The sequence below is a fragment of the Pundamilia nyererei genome, unplaced genomic scaffold, assembly GCF_000239375.1.
Source record: "Pundamilia nyererei isolate P.nyererei 1_Seehausen unplaced genomic scaffold, PunNye1.0 scaffold00002, whole genome shotgun sequence".
NCBI lineage: Eukaryota > Metazoa > Chordata > Actinopteri > Cichliformes > Cichlidae > Pundamilia > Pundamilia nyererei.
The window spans coordinates 7268084-7284896 of NW_005187403.1; the positions used below are offsets into that span (position 1 = coordinate 7268084).

Here is a 16813-nt window from a genome sequence, read left to right on the forward strand (position 1 = left end):
CGTTTATGTCAGAACTGGTGCCATAATGGCACCGGATACCGGTACCCATCCCTAATTTTAACTTGATTTAAAGTGATTGTGTAATCCACATGAAACACCAGGTCTGGTAACTTCTCTGACAAATATCACAATAATTAGTCTTATTGTCAGTCCTCATGTTGTTGCTGATTGCTGCAGACCTGTGTCTTTTGGCAGCAACAGCTATTCTGAAGTCCAGGGAATGGGTGAGTTAGGATGTATATGGAAAACTGAGTGAGAGATTTTGCCTGCACTCTCTTTAACCAAGGCTGCAGCTCTGCCTGCTTGTTCTTCTTCTAACTCAACCAGCTGACCGTAGTGTCAGTGTTACGTCTGCTTTCAAGAAGCAAACAGAAACACAGCTCTAGTCACATGTGTTAAAACTGCAGATAACATTTAAAGCCCTCACTTCTGCTTGTTTTAACAAGAAGAAGGAGAAGATTTTGACCAAAGACTTCAGAATGATATAGGTTAATATAGATGAATACATAATTAGTTTTACTGTGACTTTCATATATATAGCAGTGAATCAGAATGAATAAAGCTCAACTGATCCTTTCATTTACTTAATATGTTAAATGTCTATTGAAAATGTAACCCTACTGGTGCAGCGCTGCTTCTGCTTTGTCATTACTGTACATGCTGTATCCTCACTTCCTCTAGGCACATGGTGCTAACTCGGTTCCCTACGCTTACGGGACTGGTTAGCACTCCCCCTGTGTTGCACCCTTGCTTCAGCCTTGCCAGCTCTGCTTCTTGTGATGCCTTCACAGAACAGCAGACTAGCTTCATGGAACCCGGTCCCTGCAGCACACAGGCCAGAAGCAGCCTGGGTAAGAATGAGCACAAAGACAATGGTGGGGAGAAAAAACCCACGAGAAAAAAAGTCATCTAATTTAAGAAAAAGATCACATTTTAAGGATTCTGATCAATAATGGAGTGTGTAAAAGAAAATGTCTTAGTGTCTCAGAGGTTTATTCAAAGGAACACAGTAGATCAGTAGTAACTGAGTTGGAATCGTCTGTCTTATGCATGGTTATAAATGTTTAGCCTTTGGTCACAGCAGACTTGCTGCTCAAAACAGCATGTGTTTTGCTCTGCTGTTAGTCAGATATTAATACTATCAAATGCATGCACTCACATGCTTGAATGGCACCTTTGTTTTTCATTGTCATTTATGTTGGTGGCATTCTGAGCTAGGTCCTTTAGACTAAAGGTCTCCTCTGTGTTTCATATCATGGGATAGAGTTGGATTAAAGGGCTAGTTGACTTGCAACTTTAATCATTTATTATCTACAAACCTGCAAGAAAGTGGAGTTCTTTACATAAGATGAGGAGGCCTTTCATAATCTAAACTTGTAAGAGGCAGCATAAACAAATAAAAACAATTGCTAAATTACACATATACTTCCCGAAATGGAGCTGTGGGCTTGTTTTTGTTTTCTGTTCTTTTGTGCACTTTTTCTTATCTCCTCAATCACCAGAACGGACACAAATGTTTGTCACCAGTCGGTTGCTAGAAATGGGATTCTCTATGAGACATATCTACTGGGCCATGGAGGCAGCAGGTACTGCTTTGTGTAGTGTGTCTGATGCCACAACATTTTTGCTTCATGTGCTTTATCTTCTTAATATCTGTCCTTTTACTGCATGTTTCAACCTTCCTGTAGTATCTAAAATAGGATAACTGTCGTTTTGATTGAGAAAATTCTTTTTTCTTTGATAAGAAGTTCAGTTTTCTAGTTTTGGGATTTTCGTGTTGCTGTTCATTGGTGGACATCAACTGAGACTTTCCAGTTTTTCAACTGGGTTTTGGTGAACAATCCACACCTCAGTGGCTCCCCACCTTAGCATTACAATTTACTGATCGGTTTAAGATTCTCTTCACCACTTGTGGAAAAGTTTTTGCACAGTTCACTTTCTTTAATTTGCAGTATTTCATAAAAATCTCATCTTCACAGAAGATTTGCTTTCATAAAAATGGACCAATTCACAATATTTTGTTCTCATATGGTACACATACATTATGAGCATGTAAGCAACTTAAAGTATGCGAATATTGTCACATTTTTGGCACCACCTTTTTTTTTCATCTAAATTTTAGACCTTCACCCTTTATATCACAGATTTCACTCTCTTGTCACACCTGCGTGTGTCAGATGTGCCTGGTGATCTCAGACTATAAACAGTAGTGGTCGCATGGTGATATCTGACATGAATTAGCAATGCAGCACTCTGCGATGCATCTTTTCCTTTTGAACTGACAGTTCAACTTCCCTGTGGTTCCCCCAGATGTAGCAGGTGACTTGGACTCACAAACCATTGAGGTGTTGGCCAGCTGGATGCTAGAGCACCCTCTGACTGAGGAGCAGCAAGTAGCTGAGTCACCAAGACCAGAGGGGGCTCCTGAGACTCCGTCCCCAGATGGGCCAGAGACAGTTCAGTGCCCCGAGCGCCCCACCAGTCACACCACTGAAAGGTGAGGGATCCAATGAACATACACTCAGTACATTCAGTACATTTAATGAGTACACTGACAGCCTCAGTTATTTCATTTACAGCCTGTTGCCCGGGCTCGACTGGATTGAAAGGGAGAACTTCTTGGATGTCCACCTCACTAGGAACAGACCTCCTCCGGCCCGGCGGCGACGCTCAGGCCCCACTCAGAGGACCTCGTTCCGAAGGGCAGGTCAGACACAGAGGAAAATCAAAATGAAATGCAAAACATTTAAACTATGTTCAAAGATCAGCTGCGGACAACAGTTCCTTTTAATCTATTGTATTTTCAATTCCAACAAAACTTTTTATTTTCAGACTTGCCATCACCCAGCCCCCTCCCCCAGTTGTATCAACAGCACACAGCTGTCAGTGATTGGCCGGAGCAGGTAGAGTTTCACCCTTACTCTGCTGAGGAAGAGTCAGAGCTTGGCTACATGGATGATCCATACCATGAAGAAAGTTACGAGGACCTCCTCACCCCTTCATTCTTCAGCTTGGAGAGAGACACATTGCAGATAGTGGAGGTGACACATAAGCACTTAATGTGCATGAAAAAATATCATTTTAATCTATCTCAGTCTCTTTAAAGACTTTAATAAATATAAGTGACTGAATTGATATGCAAAGTTAGTCCAGTTAAACAAAGATTTGACTTTAATGCTTTTTGACAGTCCAAGTCCACATGCATAACTTTTTAGGCTCTTCTCTTACTGTCCTTACATGCATTTTACTATGCCCATTTTAGGCTGGAGAGGAACACAGTCAGATGGTTAAATGTGAGCTGTGCAACACCCTCACCTTGCAGTTTAACAATCACATAAAGCGACGACACCCAGGCTGTGGGCAGAGTGCTGCACGTAAGGGCTATGACAGCACTGGGGCCTACGTGGATGTTTGGTTCAAAGGGGAATGTGGCTCCAACTTCCCCTTCTACCTCCTCTGCAGCACCTGCAGGGAAAAGTACCTGGCTGCAAATGCAAGCAATCCAAACTCCAAATATGAAAGGTACAGGAGATAATGTACAGATGGGAAATGGTAGACTCATGGAACATGCTCCACATGTATTTTGGATTCACTCTTTTTCTCACTTTTCATCATTGTTGTGTCCTACTTTTTGCTTTAGGATTAAAGGCCTGACATCAGATTTAATTGGCCAGATGGACAGCACATCTGATGGTATGGAAGGTATTTTTTATCTAACGTGAGGTACAACAGAACAATTATCTTTGACTTTATAATGAATATACAATATGAATGGTCCTTCTGCTTTTGTAGATGACTGGGAGATGAGCCACCAAGATGAGTATGACACAGAGAAACTGACAGGACTGGAAGATTTTGGGCTCCTGCTCAGACCACTCGGTTTGACTGAGAAGAAGTTGGTACCAGACCCCATTGCCTTTACAGAGCCAGATCCACTTGGAGCGCTAGTTTACAGTTCAGCTTGTCCTTCAAGAGCACCTGTTCCCAAAGGTATTATTTCATTTTGTTTTGTTATACAAAAAACCAAGTGCTGTAAGTTAAAACAGAATTACAGAACCTTGATGCATAAAATGATGTCTTTTAACAGGTACAGAACTGAAAAACAAAATGATAAAAAACAAAAATGTGTCTGCAGACTTATACATAAACTGCCAGGCATTCACAAAGAATCAAGCCATAAAGACTCAGAAGCTTACTGTCCACTGTTTTTTTTTATATTTTGGTGAATGGTTTGCTAAGTTTTTCGACTTGTAACACACGCCCACATTCCTTCTGTGCATGTTGGCAGCAAGACCCCAGGATCAAAACCTAGTTTTATTCACTGCTGGGTGGTGATTCATCGCTCACTTATCATAGCGCGACATCTGAAACACAAACAGTACTTCCAGCTGTCTGTTTGGATCTAGGATTGTGAATATCTTGCACACCCACACTACATAAGTGTTCTTAGGTTTTACCGTTCCATTCAAAATCATGTTTTTTCTTTTAATTAAGATGTTTTTACGTATTTCTTCCCAATAGGGAATGCCCTTGTCGAGCAGAAGACCTCTTTGAGCCTCGGACAGCAGGCAGTATCACTGAGGGACTCTCATGATAGACTGAAAGCATTAAGGAGAGTCACATCCACAGCCCAGATTCTGCTTGCTTACAGCATCGTGATGAGAGCGCTGTCCCAGACTGCCTCAAGGTTAGTATGATTATAAAATCAACAACATTTTCTGTATTCTTTTTTAAAATTTATTCTTTTGCTGAGTGGTTTCATGAGTCCTTTCCTATTGTCATCTTCAGTGCATCAGTGAGTAGCCAGTCTAATGGACTTGAGTCCTTGGGTCTGGCAGACATCCGTATTCTGGTGCGTTTGATGACTTTAGCGGCAGGTGGCAGGGCTCACACCTGGGTGGACGGTCGGTCCAGTATGAGAGGGCTGGCGACAGATGGCAGCAACTCCACCTGCCTCACTTTTCTTACCTCAGCCATTGGCAGCGTGGTGTCCCACAGTCCTACTGCTTACAGAGAGCTGGTGGAGATATGCACTCAGGTTAGTTTTCTCCTGTCAGTCTGCTGATTATAGATAATTCAGGTTTCTGAGTTCTAAAAGCTTGATAAAGTCATGTGATCTTGTTTAAAATCAGGTTCAGTTGAGTCTTATGTGCAATTTTGGTGTGTAGAAGGTTTAAGTAATTATAGCCTCCATGGACAGGATGTCCTCTTTAAATCTTTATTGATGATCTAGCGGAGTGTGGTCTATAGATAAAGATAACTCAAGTTATACGAGAAAAGTAAAAAATTAGTGTCCCAGTATTTTGCATGAGTCACCGGAAAACGGCAAACAAATACAAATGCTAATAAACTTAATCCTAATTTTTTATTTCATAACTACAACACTTTACTCTTGTTTGACTGAACACAAACATCAAAACAATATTTGTTTATTAATATGGTTTGCCTGAACTTCAAGTAATTCTAAAAACGTGAACGTATGTTTAACGTTATTTCTGTTAGGACCTGATGGCAGCAGCTACAGGGGTTAATATTGGAGCCATCAGTGACCCACAGCAAAGAGCATGCCTGAATGCCAGCTTAACAGCTGCAAACCCGGGAGCCCAGCAGCAGAGGGACTATCATGACCAGACGCCGCCAACGTTCCTGGTCACACAAAGTCTGGTGTCCCTGCTCACTGAAAAGAGCCATCACTGTTACACCCCAGACAAAGCTGAACACGAGACTAATGGTGAGAGAGAGCCTGTTTGTTGTACTGGATGCACCGCGTGTAATGATTTAATGCACTGTTACTAAAATAGCTCTCCTCTGGCTCAGATGCAGGAAACCAGGGGGGCTCTTCCTCTTTGACTCCCTCCTCTTTGCCACACCTCAGTGCCAAAGTTGGCCCTCTGGAGCTGGCAAATGCATTGGCAGCATGTGTCCTCTCTGCTCGGCTAACCAGTAAACACCGCCAGTGGGCAGCACAACAGCTGGTGCAGGCTTTGGCTGCCACGGGAAGGGGCAGTTCTCATCGACCTCAAACATACAGCGACTTGGCTGGTGACCTGCGGAAATGCCCCCTTAAGAGACTGGAAGGACATTATAACAAGGTGAGTCATATGTGCATCCTTTTTTTGTTGTTTTTGTGTGTTGTGTAAGATGTGTTTTGTGGTTTGTTTTGCTGGAAAGATTGAGTTTTAATCTTCTCTATTACCATAGGCCTGTTGCTAAAAAAAACAACAACCACCACTTAGAGTATAAATGATTACACTCACAGCTGTAACTATGACTTTATAATACCTTACACTGCTTGGGATCTTGCATTTCCCAGGTAAATGTGAAGTATATAGTAAAAGGAGTTTGCGTGTTCTCCCTCTGCCTGTGTGGGTTCACTTCCAGGTACCCACATCAAAGACATGCTCAGTGGTTGATTAGTAATTCTGTCTCTGTGTGTTAGCCCTGTGATGAACCTGCCTCTCGCCCTGTGATAGCAGGGATAGTCGATCCTCTTGTGGCCCTGAATTAGATAAGCAGTTAAGAAGATAGATGGATGAGTGGATGTAAATTAAAAGTACATTTACACTGTTTCTCTTCTGTTTAGGTGGCCAGCTGTTCCTGGAGCAGTGAGCAGAGTTTGTTGGCTACATGTTCTCAGGACAAAGTGGTACAGCTATGGAGCATCAGCCACAACACCGTGGAGCTACAGACCACCTTCTCCTGTATTACCAGGTTATACTTTTTTGTAGTTTTGCATTTTATACACAGATTTCTCATTTTAACTACCAAATCTAACAAAGCCTTAATTTACATTTCAAAGTCTAATATACTTGCTCATAAAGTTTTAATTATACTGAATGGACTGGTGTTGCTGTAACGTGTCCTTTTTCCCGTTGATACTTGCAGTAAGACAGACCGATCAAGCAGTGAGAGGGCTGGCAGATGTCATCTCATGTCTCCTGTGTACTGGAGTACAGGGGGGAACTTTTTGGCTGCCCCCGAGAACAAACACATCAACATCATGAACATTAGAGGTAGTTCCTACAAGTCTTTTGTTTTTCAGATTTTACAGTTATTTGCAGCTAATAATAAAAACGTAAAATTTATATTTATGTTCTGTAATAATGTCAGATTAATGAAGAACTCTTTCTTTCAGTACTGTGCATTTTATATTAAAATTAAAAGGATAAAATAACTATATCATAATAATAAAAAATAAAAAAAATTAAGAATTAAATTAATAGAGAAAATGTAGAGAAAATTCTCACTTTCTGCAGATGAATATGACACGACTGACAATACCAAGGCACATTATTCTGTGACCTGTCAAACAAAAACACAGACTTTAGCCCATGTGACTGTGTTTCTGCTGCTTTTAAGGATCGCTCTGTCACGTGGAGAACCAGGGTTCTCGGGTCACTGCTCTTTGCTGGGCTCAGGCCTTCAGTTTGTGGGTGCTTGACCAGTCTGCAGCCTGTAAGAATAGACCCGCTGAGAGCCTGTTGGTGGGACGGCTGGATGGCTCACTGTGCTGGCTGCAGGTCACAATGCAGGAAACAGACCTGCTTGTGAGGAGCACTGAACTCACTGCCTGCCACAGGAACGAGGGTAAGGAGAGTCTTACACGCAACTGTTGCTGCTTAAAAACAAAGCTGGTGACCAAAATTGAATCAATATATTAACAGGTGTTGAATCTGAGACACAGCTAACCTGTTCCTGCTTTAATGCTATGCTTTCTCTTGAGCTCTCAGCGAAGGCGGTCGCACTTTTCTCCTCTCCTCCTCACCCTTATCTTCCCTGCTTAGCCTCTATGTCCTTGTCTTGTCTTGTGTGCATTTACTTTCCCTGGAACAGTCTCTCACTGTCGTTCTCTAAAACCTAAAAGAGAGTGCTAAATTCGAGCTGCTCACAAAGGAGAAATCAACAATATTCAACATTTGGACACCACGGCGCCAGCTGCTAGGCCCAAGGCTGGAGCCCACCAAAACAACTCCCTGATAACGACTGTGTGATGTTATCAGGGAGTTATCACAGTCGTTATCAGGGAGTTGTTTTGGTGATGACTATTCTTCCCGTCCCATGCACTCACTCATCCCCCCTCCCTTTCCAACGCCTTCAATGCTTGTTTCCGGCGAGGGAACACGGCGGGTCTGTGTGCCGCGCTGGAATGATAGCGCTGTGCAGGGTGGCTGCTGTGTTTCTTCGGATTACTCCTCACCCCCCACCCACCCCACCACTTGTCATGTCTTCACAATGTTGTGCTGTGGACATTTATGTGCTTTTTTTTGGGCCAAAAGGGGAAAGGCCGGGGGGGGGGGTCCCATTTCACTGCAGGGCAACCTGCATGTGACGAATAAAGCTTTGATTGATTGATTGATTGATTGCTAACTGCCTGCTTGCTCTAAATTCACAAATATAAATTATGAAGACTTACAGACTTAAGAGTGATATCTATCAAATATTCTTAGTAAACTCTCATCATGCAGAGACGTGCAATAACCTCATATGTCTTCTAGCTCCCCAGTGTGTAGCCTGGCACAGTGAGGACAAAGCGTTTGCAGCGGGCTATCCCAGTGGGAAGATCCTGTTGTCCACAACAGAAACTTATGAGAACGAGCAGCCTGTAGTGCTGTCTCTCTTCCAGGTTTGCCATCCACACTCACTCTAACTGCGATGTATTAGTGAGCACTGCAGAAAATTTGGTCTCGATATTGTGACAGTTTTATGGGGGGGGGGGTTCTCTTTTAAAAAAATATAAAATCTTTTTTTTTTTTTTAAATCATCTGTCATGTTTTTTCTCTTTTGCTGTGCCACATGATTTCACTTTCCTAACATGAGATGCTTACTGACTGCTCATCTGCCCTGCTCTTTACGATATAGGACAGCGTGTGCTCCTTAAAGTGGGACCCCACAGGACACTTGCTGCTCTGTTTGGGGAGGTCAGAGGTAGTAAAGGTACTGGGACGCTCTGGGAGCTCCTGGGTGACCCTCCACAATCTCTTCCACACCAGTACTGTTAACATTGCCGAATGGTGTCCACTCCCTGGAAGAGCACCTGATCCCAGACTAATGCTGGCCGCGTATGTTTAATACAGTTTTGTAACATTTTAAAGAAGAAGAAGAAGAAAAATTCATGTAGGTTTCATGCTGATCATTGATTTCTGTCTTTCTTCTCTGTGGTTCGACAGAGGTTGTCAGAATGGCTCTGTGTATGTCTGGACACTACCACAGGGGGGCACTGTTGTATCGTTGCCCAGCATGTTGAACAGCCAGGAGAGAGACACTGAGACCAAGGTGAGTTTGGATCTGCTGCTAAAGCTCTTTGGTGCTGTTAATTTTATTTCGTTGCTTTCATAAAGTCACCTGTTTGTGTAACCAATTTTATCTTATGAAATCATCTTTCTTCTTCTCTTTACAGCAGGATAGTGCAAAGTGTGCATTTGTACTTCATGGACACATTATGGCTGTGAAGTCCCTTTCATTTTGTTCCAGTGGATTAGCTCTTGTGTCTGGCGGGATAGGGGGTCTACTCAACATCTGGTCCTTACAGGTCAGAAAAAAAAGATTATTTCTGTTTGCCCCTTAAATTAGTGCCAACATCCCTAATTATTAAGTCCATCTGCTTTGTGTGGTAACGAAGGAACTGCTTGCCGTGATTCACTGCAAAATTGTAATCCATGTGTTTCTTTCTGCTTGTTACAGGATGGTTCGGTGCTACAAACTGTTACCGGTTTGGGTTCAGCTGTCAGCACTACGTGGATACCAAACATGGGGGTTGCTGCCTGTTTTGGAAGGTCAAAGGTAATATGAATCCCTCAAAGCCCTAATGTGTGGCTAGTATATCTCATTTATTTCTATATTTATAATAACATTAACATCTATAATCATTTTAATTCCCTCAGTGCTGCTTGGGTAAAAATATCTGTTCTGTCATTTCCCAGGATGTTTTGTTGATCTGCTGCACCCCTGACTGGATCAACCAAAATCACGTGCTAGCTTCCTGTCGTATGGTCCTCAGAAGCCAAAACGTTTCGGGTCTAAATCGGGCACCTTGTTTGGCTGTCTTTCTGGAGAGGCTGCCCCTGCTGCTGCAGCAGCAGTACAACTATGAGCGGGTAATTTATTTAAACTGCATGTTGAAGCTATATTGGAGCTGTTTCATGTTCTGCAACTGAGACATGACTTCGAATGTCTTCTCTGCAGACCCATGTGGGAGCTGGCGACCAGCTCGTCCACAGTGCCTTCTTGCAGAGCCTGGCCTCCTTGACAGTTGGGTTGTACTTGGAGAAACACCTGTGCTGTTACCCACATCCGCCACACCACACTTACCCCGATGCTCACTCCTGCCCTCCAGAGTGGACCTGGCTAGTCACTTACGCCACCACAGTGCGCAGCGCTGAGGCTATAGCCAGTGGCACTGCCTTCCCTGAACCCTTCATTGTTTCAGCATTTCAGGATGTGCAGGACAATAAAATTGCCAAGGCACTGGTGAGCAGGGACATTCTGTTTGATGCTGTTGCTTTGTCTCTATTATATTATAGTCTCTCTTGTATTGACTTCTTGCAACTTTATGCTCTCCTTTGTCCTTTAGGACAATAGCAAGTGGAGTTTCAGGATGGATGAGCAGCTGATGTCGTGGGCCACCAGTAGACCGGAGGTAATAGTTGTGCCATTCTTAAAAACAATTCAGGTGTGAAGGAAACGAAAAAGACAAACATTAGGCTGTTCGATTGACTGAAAGTGTTGTGTGCCCTCCTGTGTCTCTAAGGATTGGCAACATGGGGGAAAGACTGAGGTGTATCTGTGGGGCAATGGACGTTTCGGGCAGCTGGCTGGAATGGGAACCAATCTTATGATGCCTACACTGGCACCCTCTCTGTTACAGACACAGCAGGTACTGTTTCACTCAGGGTGCAGTCTTTGTTCCTGATTGCTGCTCTTTTATAATGCTACTTCACTTTTTTGGGCGATTCAACTGTCTTTCAGGTTGTGTGTGGTCAGAACTGTACCTTTCTGCTCCAGTCCAATGGGACTGTACTGGCTGTAGGAGAAGGACAATATGGCAGACTGGGCCAAGGGAATTCTGATGATCTCTATGTTCCAACTATTATCTCTGTTTTTCAAGGTAAAGTATTCCCAAAGGGGGTAAGAACCAGTCGGCGCTGGTCTGCTTTTGAATCTCTCAGTGTTTTGTTTTTTTGTTGGGGGTTTTTTGTCCTCAAGAGATTGGAAGGAAAACTAGTTTCCTTGTAGTACTGGGGTTGGATGTATTCGCTTGTAATTAGGCTTAACTGTTAATTTCCTCTAATTTGTATCAGTCTAATTTATACTTGTCTGTGGGCAGGGTACGTGGTGACACAGCTGGCAACATCTTGTGGGTCAGACGGACACTCGATGGCCCTGACTGAGACTGGGGAGGTATTCAGCTGGGGAGACGGAGATTTTGGAAAACTGGGTCATGGCAGCAGTGAAAGACAGAGGAGACCCAAACAGATAGAGGCGTTGCAAGGAGAAGAGGTCGTTCAGGTATCGAGGAAGTCTTTGCACCAAACTTGTCATGTGATATTTTAATGTTTTTTTCAATAAAGCTAATCATGAGTTTATTGTATTTTATTAAATGCAGCCACTGTTTGATTGCAGTGCTTCTTACTTTGTAGCTTTAAAAAAATGAATATTTTCAAAGTTCACTGACTGAGTGAATTTAAACACAAATATTTGTTGACATAGATGAATTAAACACAGCTTTGCTTTATTAGCTCGCTTGTGGCTTCAAGCATTCTGCTGTGGTTACAGCAGATGGGAAGTTGTTCACCTTCGGTAGTGGTGAATCTGGCCGTCTGGGTCAAAGGTCGACATCTAACAAAATGCTACCTGAAAGGGTGGCTGCACTAGAGGGATATCATGTTGGACAGGTAAATCATGGACAGCATTGGCTTTGAATGTAAAAGACTTTAAATGTCAATTTTTATACTGAAAAAAATCAAACTTTGGTTACATTTCTCAGGTGTCATGTGGTCTCAGTCACACTTTGGTGGTGTCTCTTGATGGCATGGTTGTGTGGGCATTTGGAGATGGAGATCATGGTAAATTGGGAACTGGTTCTTCCACAGCAAAATACTACCCTCAGGTAGGTCAGCGCTACCAAAGATTCACTTTTAGGAATCCTGGAAGGACAAAAAGTTTATGTTTGTGTTATTTTTTTTCCTGTTTGTAGAAAGTTGAGCAACTTTGCAATAAGAGAATTAAGAAGGTCTGTTGTGGAACTCAGTTCTCTGTGGCCTTGGCCTGTGATGGACATGTCTACACATTTGGTCAAGGTACATTTTACTGTCAAATTCAAACATGTTATGTAAACCCAACAGTGTTTGCATTATTGGTTGAAATATTGTTTGCAAGCTTCCCTAAATCCCCAAAAGTTGATTCTGTGCATCTGGATGTTTTCAGTGGGAGACTGAAAATGCTCCCTTACCTGAATGATTGAGCGTACATCAAAAAAAATTTAAACTTCCTGCTACCAAGGAAACTAAAACTTACAAAAAAAAATTGCATTACTTTTTTCAGAGCGTGCGATTGGCCTGCCGGACTCCATGCTGAAGAACAAATCCTGCCCCCAGGTGGTGCCGTCCCTGGAAGGACTGTTTATAGAAGACATTGCTGTGGGCTCTGACCATGTGCTCGCCATGTCCTCCACTGGAGACGTCTATGCCTGGGGCTGCAACAGCAATGGACAGGTAATCGGCGTGCTCTGAAAATGACAGGCTGTGCTTACATTGCAGATTTTAACATCTTGCCATGTTGTGTTTTAATGCATGTGTTCCAGCTTGGCCTCGGGCACGCCAACTCAGTGAAAGAGCCCACGCTTGTCGCAGCCCTCCAGGGTAAAAACATCAGGCAGATCTCTGCTGGCCGCTGCCACAGTTCGGCGTGGACCACCCCCTCTACCTCGATGAAGAACTCAGGTACACACACATACGGCGTTACATTGCACACACTATGATGGATGAATGGAAACACACCTGGTACTGCATGTTTTACTTTTATCTCCAGGTGGCTCTGGAAATTTCCAGTTAGGCTTTCCACAGTCAGTCCCTCCCCAGTACACCACTCTGAAAGACTGTAGCCCTGATGTTCTCAGCATGCGCCTCAGGGTACTCTACCACTTTTCTGATCTCATGTACAAATCCTGGAGGCTGCTCAACCTGGACACCAAAAATCCGGTACCTGTAATCCCCTTTTTTGCTCTTTTTTAATGTGTTAAAAGAGTAATAAATACTTCCTGGCAATAATTGTGCATCTGTTCCTTTTTATTGTCCCTTCCATCCTTATATGCAGGTGTCCACTTCGCGCTATAATTCAGGAACAACAGCCATTATACGAGGGGAGCTCAGAGGCCTTCTATCACCCAAGGTCAACACTCTGCCTCTTGTGCGCTCGATTGGCAGAACAATGACCCAGGGCAAAACATATGGGCCTCAGATCACTGTAAAACGGCTTTCCACAAGGTAAGAATGACCATGACATTCAGCGTGTTGGCAGCATGTGAATGTCTTCAGGAGCCAGCTGGTGGAAAAACAGGACTTGGCCAGAACAGCTTGCTGTGTTTCCAATTGGCCGGCCAGGATTAATAATGGAATTTCAGGGCTTTTGTTTGGCACCTTTGTTGTTTTGACCTGTTACTTGTTCTGTGTGCCCATTAAAACCGTCATATTCCCTCACTCTTACTCCTCTGCAGAGGGCGTTCGAGCAAACCCATCTTCGTGCAGATCGCAAAACAAGTGGTGAGCCTGAATCCTCTGGAGCTGCGGCTGCCGTCACGAGCCTGGAAGGTCAAGCTGGTAGGAGAGGGAGCTGACGATGCTGGCGGAGTGTTTGATGATACCATCACCGAGATGTGCCAGGTGGGGATGAAAGCCGCACATTAACGTCAGCGATTGCTAATAATGCAGGCTGGAACGTTCTTTACTTTAACTGATAAATGGTAATGTGTTTACACCAGGAGCTGGAGTCTGGTGTGGTGGATCTTCTGATTCATACTCCCAATAGCTTTGCAGATGTGGGCAGTAACACTGACAGGTGCACATTTAAAATAAAAAAATAAAAACATTTCTGAGTGTTTTAGAAGTGTAACAGAACACACAGCCTCTTGTACTAACTGAGTATCTTCACAGGTTCCTGCTTAATCCAGCGGCGCACTCGGATGATCACATGGTCCAGTTTCGCTTCTTGGGTATCTTGATGGCAGTGGCCATGCGCACTAAGAAACCTCTGGACCTTCATCTGGCTCCTTGGGTGTGGAAGCAGCTTTGCTCGATGCCACTCGGGGGAGCTGACTTGGAGGAGGTGGACCTGCTCACCTACCGCAACCTCCAAGGCATCCTTCACCTCGAAAACAGTGAAATCACTGAGGACAATTTCCATGTGGTAAGATATTGTGTGAACTGGGTTATTGCAGAATGAATTAATATTAATGTTTCCTTTACGCCTTCCTCCTGAGCTTTGTGGTTTTTTTCCAAGTCCTTTATTTCTCAACCCTTCACCTTATTCCCATTATTATTCCTCTGTGTTATCTCCCTCTGAAGATGATCCCACTGGATTCATTCATGGCCCACAGTGCAGATGGAAGGCTGGTACCTGTAGTTCCCGGAGGTCAAAACATCTCTCTGACCTTTGGCAACCGGACTGAATATGTGGAGAGAGCTCTGGAATACAGACTGCATGAGATGGACTCCCAGGTTTGAAGTGTTGTGGGATGATTTGGCTGTGACTGGCAAAAATGTAGTCAAGTGTTAACATGAAAAAAATGTATCTGAGCATGCAGCCTGCAATCATACTGATCAGGTCGCTTATTTTATGCCTATAGTTAAGAGTAAATGTTTCATGTTACAAAAACTTTTGAGTAGAGTTTTGTATTTCATTTATTTAGTACATTTTTGTTTCAGTTCAGTTTATTTGTGTTTGCTTGTTTCATTTTAGTTTAATTCTGCTTCATTTTTTGTGCCCCGGTCTGCCCGCCAGCTTCCATTAGTGCTCGCTGCTCACCCTGTTTGTTGTTCTTGTTGTTCTCGTCCCTCAGAAGTATCAAAGCTGAGCTTGTTCTGTTATGTCCAGGTGGCAGCAGTGAGAGAGGGCATGTCTACCATCATCCCGTTGCCCCTCGTCTCCCTGCTGACGGCACAGCAGCTCGAGCAGCTGGTCTGCGGCCTGCCAGAAGTCTCCGTCGAGATGCTAAAGAAGCTGGTGCGTTACCGCGATATCACCGAGAGCCACCAGCTCATTTGCTGGCTCTGGCAGAGCTTGGAGGAGTTCACGAATGAGGAGCGGGTGCTTTTCCTACGCTTCGTCTCTGGCAGGTCCAGGCTGCCCTCCAACCTGACTGATATCCCGCAGAAGTTCCAGATCATCAAGGTGGATAGGGTAAGGAGATCACAACCAGGTGACGAAGCTGGTTACATGAACAAATACCAAGAGTAAGATTATTAAGGTTTGCTTTTTTTTTTTCTCTCTGCTGCTCATATTTAGCCCATCAACGGACTTCCAACCGCTCAGACCTGTTTCTTCCTTCTTCGCCTGCCCCCTTACACGAGCCAGGCCATCCTCGCCGAGCGCCTGCGTTACTCCCTTCACAACTGCCCCTCCATTGACATGGACAACTACATGCTGACTCACAACACCGACCCAGCAGACAGCTCTGACACCGAGGACTGAAGCAGAAAGCTCCAGACTCCAACGGGGTGGTGAATGTTTTTCTCCGATGCCATGCACATTATGCACTGAACACAGATTTTTATTCACCAGACTTATACGGTTGTGATGTTTATATGTTGGTTAATTTAAAGATATGCGTAGATTTGAGTTTCTTTTCCAGCTGTGACAGATGTTGTAATTATTGCAGTGCTTATTCTGAATCAAAACTACTACAGGGAAAACAGTAAGATTTTTTTTAAAAATCTACGTGAATAAGCCACAGTTAAGGAGTTAAGGTGCCTGTTGTTCGAAAATGTGTAATAATTTATTGACCTCTGAAACATACTGTAATCAGTAAAACTGTAAAATAAAGAGTGTTTAAATAAGGAATATGTTGTCTAAATAACATTTTCAAGTTGAAGTAATGTAGGAATAAAAAACAAAAGATCAAATGTACAGATTCAGATTTTGAAATGCACATATGATGTATTAATTAAGTGAAAACAAACTGGTTTATACTGGTTACCACTGGTTTGGTTTAGTGTCTTATGTTTGTTTATCTTTGTCTTTAAATGCACTTTAAAAAGTTTGGAGATCAGTACAAATGTTAAATGTAGATGCAAAATATAATGTGATGTGTAGAATTGACATATACCATTTGCGATAGAATTTTAAAAATAGTTTTAAAGATAAAAAGACATTTTCTGAAAGTTTGATCTTTAAGAGAAAAACAGAGGTCCAGAGTAAAGTGGTATTTAGAATCCCCATATATTCCCTGTAAAAAGCTCTATATGGGAATATTATCACTTTGAGCTTCAGATCAATTTATTGACGTTGAAGAAAAGGTCAGAGGTCAAATGTGAGATAAAATTTTAAATCTTTAAACAGTACTTTCTATATGTTGACAATACCCACCAAACTTTAAGTTATAAGGCTTTTTTGGGTAAATTTTTAATCAATAAATAATTTAACTGACATTGAACGTTTGTGGATGCAAGTTGAATTTTAATAGCTTTAAATCCCTACAGGTTTACGTTTTATCACAATTCATCCAAAACCTTTGGAGCTGTTTACAGGCAGAGTGTTACGCATGCACGCGAATGCCACCAAAAACCAAACCTCTTTGGTAGCAGTAAATATCTACATATGC

General features: G+C 43.0%; 1 protein-coding gene across 7 annotated transcripts in view; it reads left to right on the forward strand.

Annotated features, from left to right (window-relative positions):
- Positions 1–16053, forward strand: part of LOC102198467 (probable E3 ubiquitin-protein ligase HERC1) — a 50373-nt gene extending 34320 nt beyond the window's left edge. For 3 of the 7 annotated variants that reach the window (XM_005720345.1, XM_005720347.1, XM_005720346.1), the window contains exons 42-80: positions 682–851; positions 1503–1586; positions 2311–2497; positions 2580–2707; positions 2833–3041; positions 3263–3522; positions 3641–3693; positions 3793–3990; positions 4522–4687; positions 4789–5038; positions 5503–5731; positions 5818–6092; positions 6584–6711; positions 6886–7013; positions 7360–7587; positions 8496–8623; positions 8860–9059; positions 9168–9273; positions 9398–9529; positions 9682–9780; positions 9921–10094; positions 10183–10467; positions 10571–10636; positions 10748–10873; positions 10966–11104; positions 11324–11505; positions 11736–11891; positions 11984–12106; positions 12194–12296; positions 12541–12710; positions 12800–12938; positions 13027–13196; positions 13312–13481; positions 13712–13877; positions 13976–14052; positions 14148–14400; positions 14559–14711; positions 15088–15393; positions 15499–16053. In XM_005720345.1, the coding sequence (XP_005720402.1) occupies positions 682–851; positions 1503–1586; positions 2311–2497; positions 2580–2707; positions 2833–3041; positions 3263–3522; positions 3641–3693; positions 3793–3990; positions 4522–4687; positions 4789–5038; positions 5503–5731; positions 5818–6092; positions 6584–6711; positions 6886–7013; positions 7360–7587; positions 8496–8623; positions 8860–9059; positions 9168–9273; positions 9398–9529; positions 9682–9780; positions 9921–10094; positions 10183–10467; positions 10571–10636; positions 10748–10873; positions 10966–11104; positions 11324–11505; positions 11736–11891; positions 11984–12106; positions 12194–12296; positions 12541–12710; positions 12800–12938; positions 13027–13196; positions 13312–13481; positions 13712–13877; positions 13976–14052; positions 14148–14400; positions 14559–14711; positions 15088–15393; positions 15499–15684 (6502 nt within the window). In that variant the 3' untranslated portion in view covers positions 15685–16053. Of the gene's footprint in view, positions 1–195; positions 225–681; positions 852–1502; positions 1587–2310; positions 2498–2579; positions 2708–2832; positions 3042–3262; positions 3523–3640; positions 3694–3792; positions 3991–4521; positions 4688–4788; positions 5039–5502; positions 5732–5817; positions 6093–6583; positions 6712–6885; positions 7014–7359; positions 7588–8495; positions 8624–8859; positions 9060–9167; positions 9274–9397; positions 9530–9681; positions 9781–9920; positions 10095–10182; positions 10468–10570; positions 10637–10747; positions 10874–10965; positions 11105–11323; positions 11506–11721; positions 11892–11983; positions 12107–12193; positions 12297–12540; positions 12711–12799; positions 12939–13026; positions 13197–13311; positions 13482–13711; positions 13878–13975; positions 14053–14147; positions 14401–14558; positions 14712–15087; positions 15394–15498 lie in introns of those variants that run through there. The other 4 variants (XM_005720349.1, XM_005720350.1, XM_005720348.1 and 1 more) reach the window with 4 other exon arrangements.
- Positions 16054–16813: the final 760 nt, after the last annotated feature.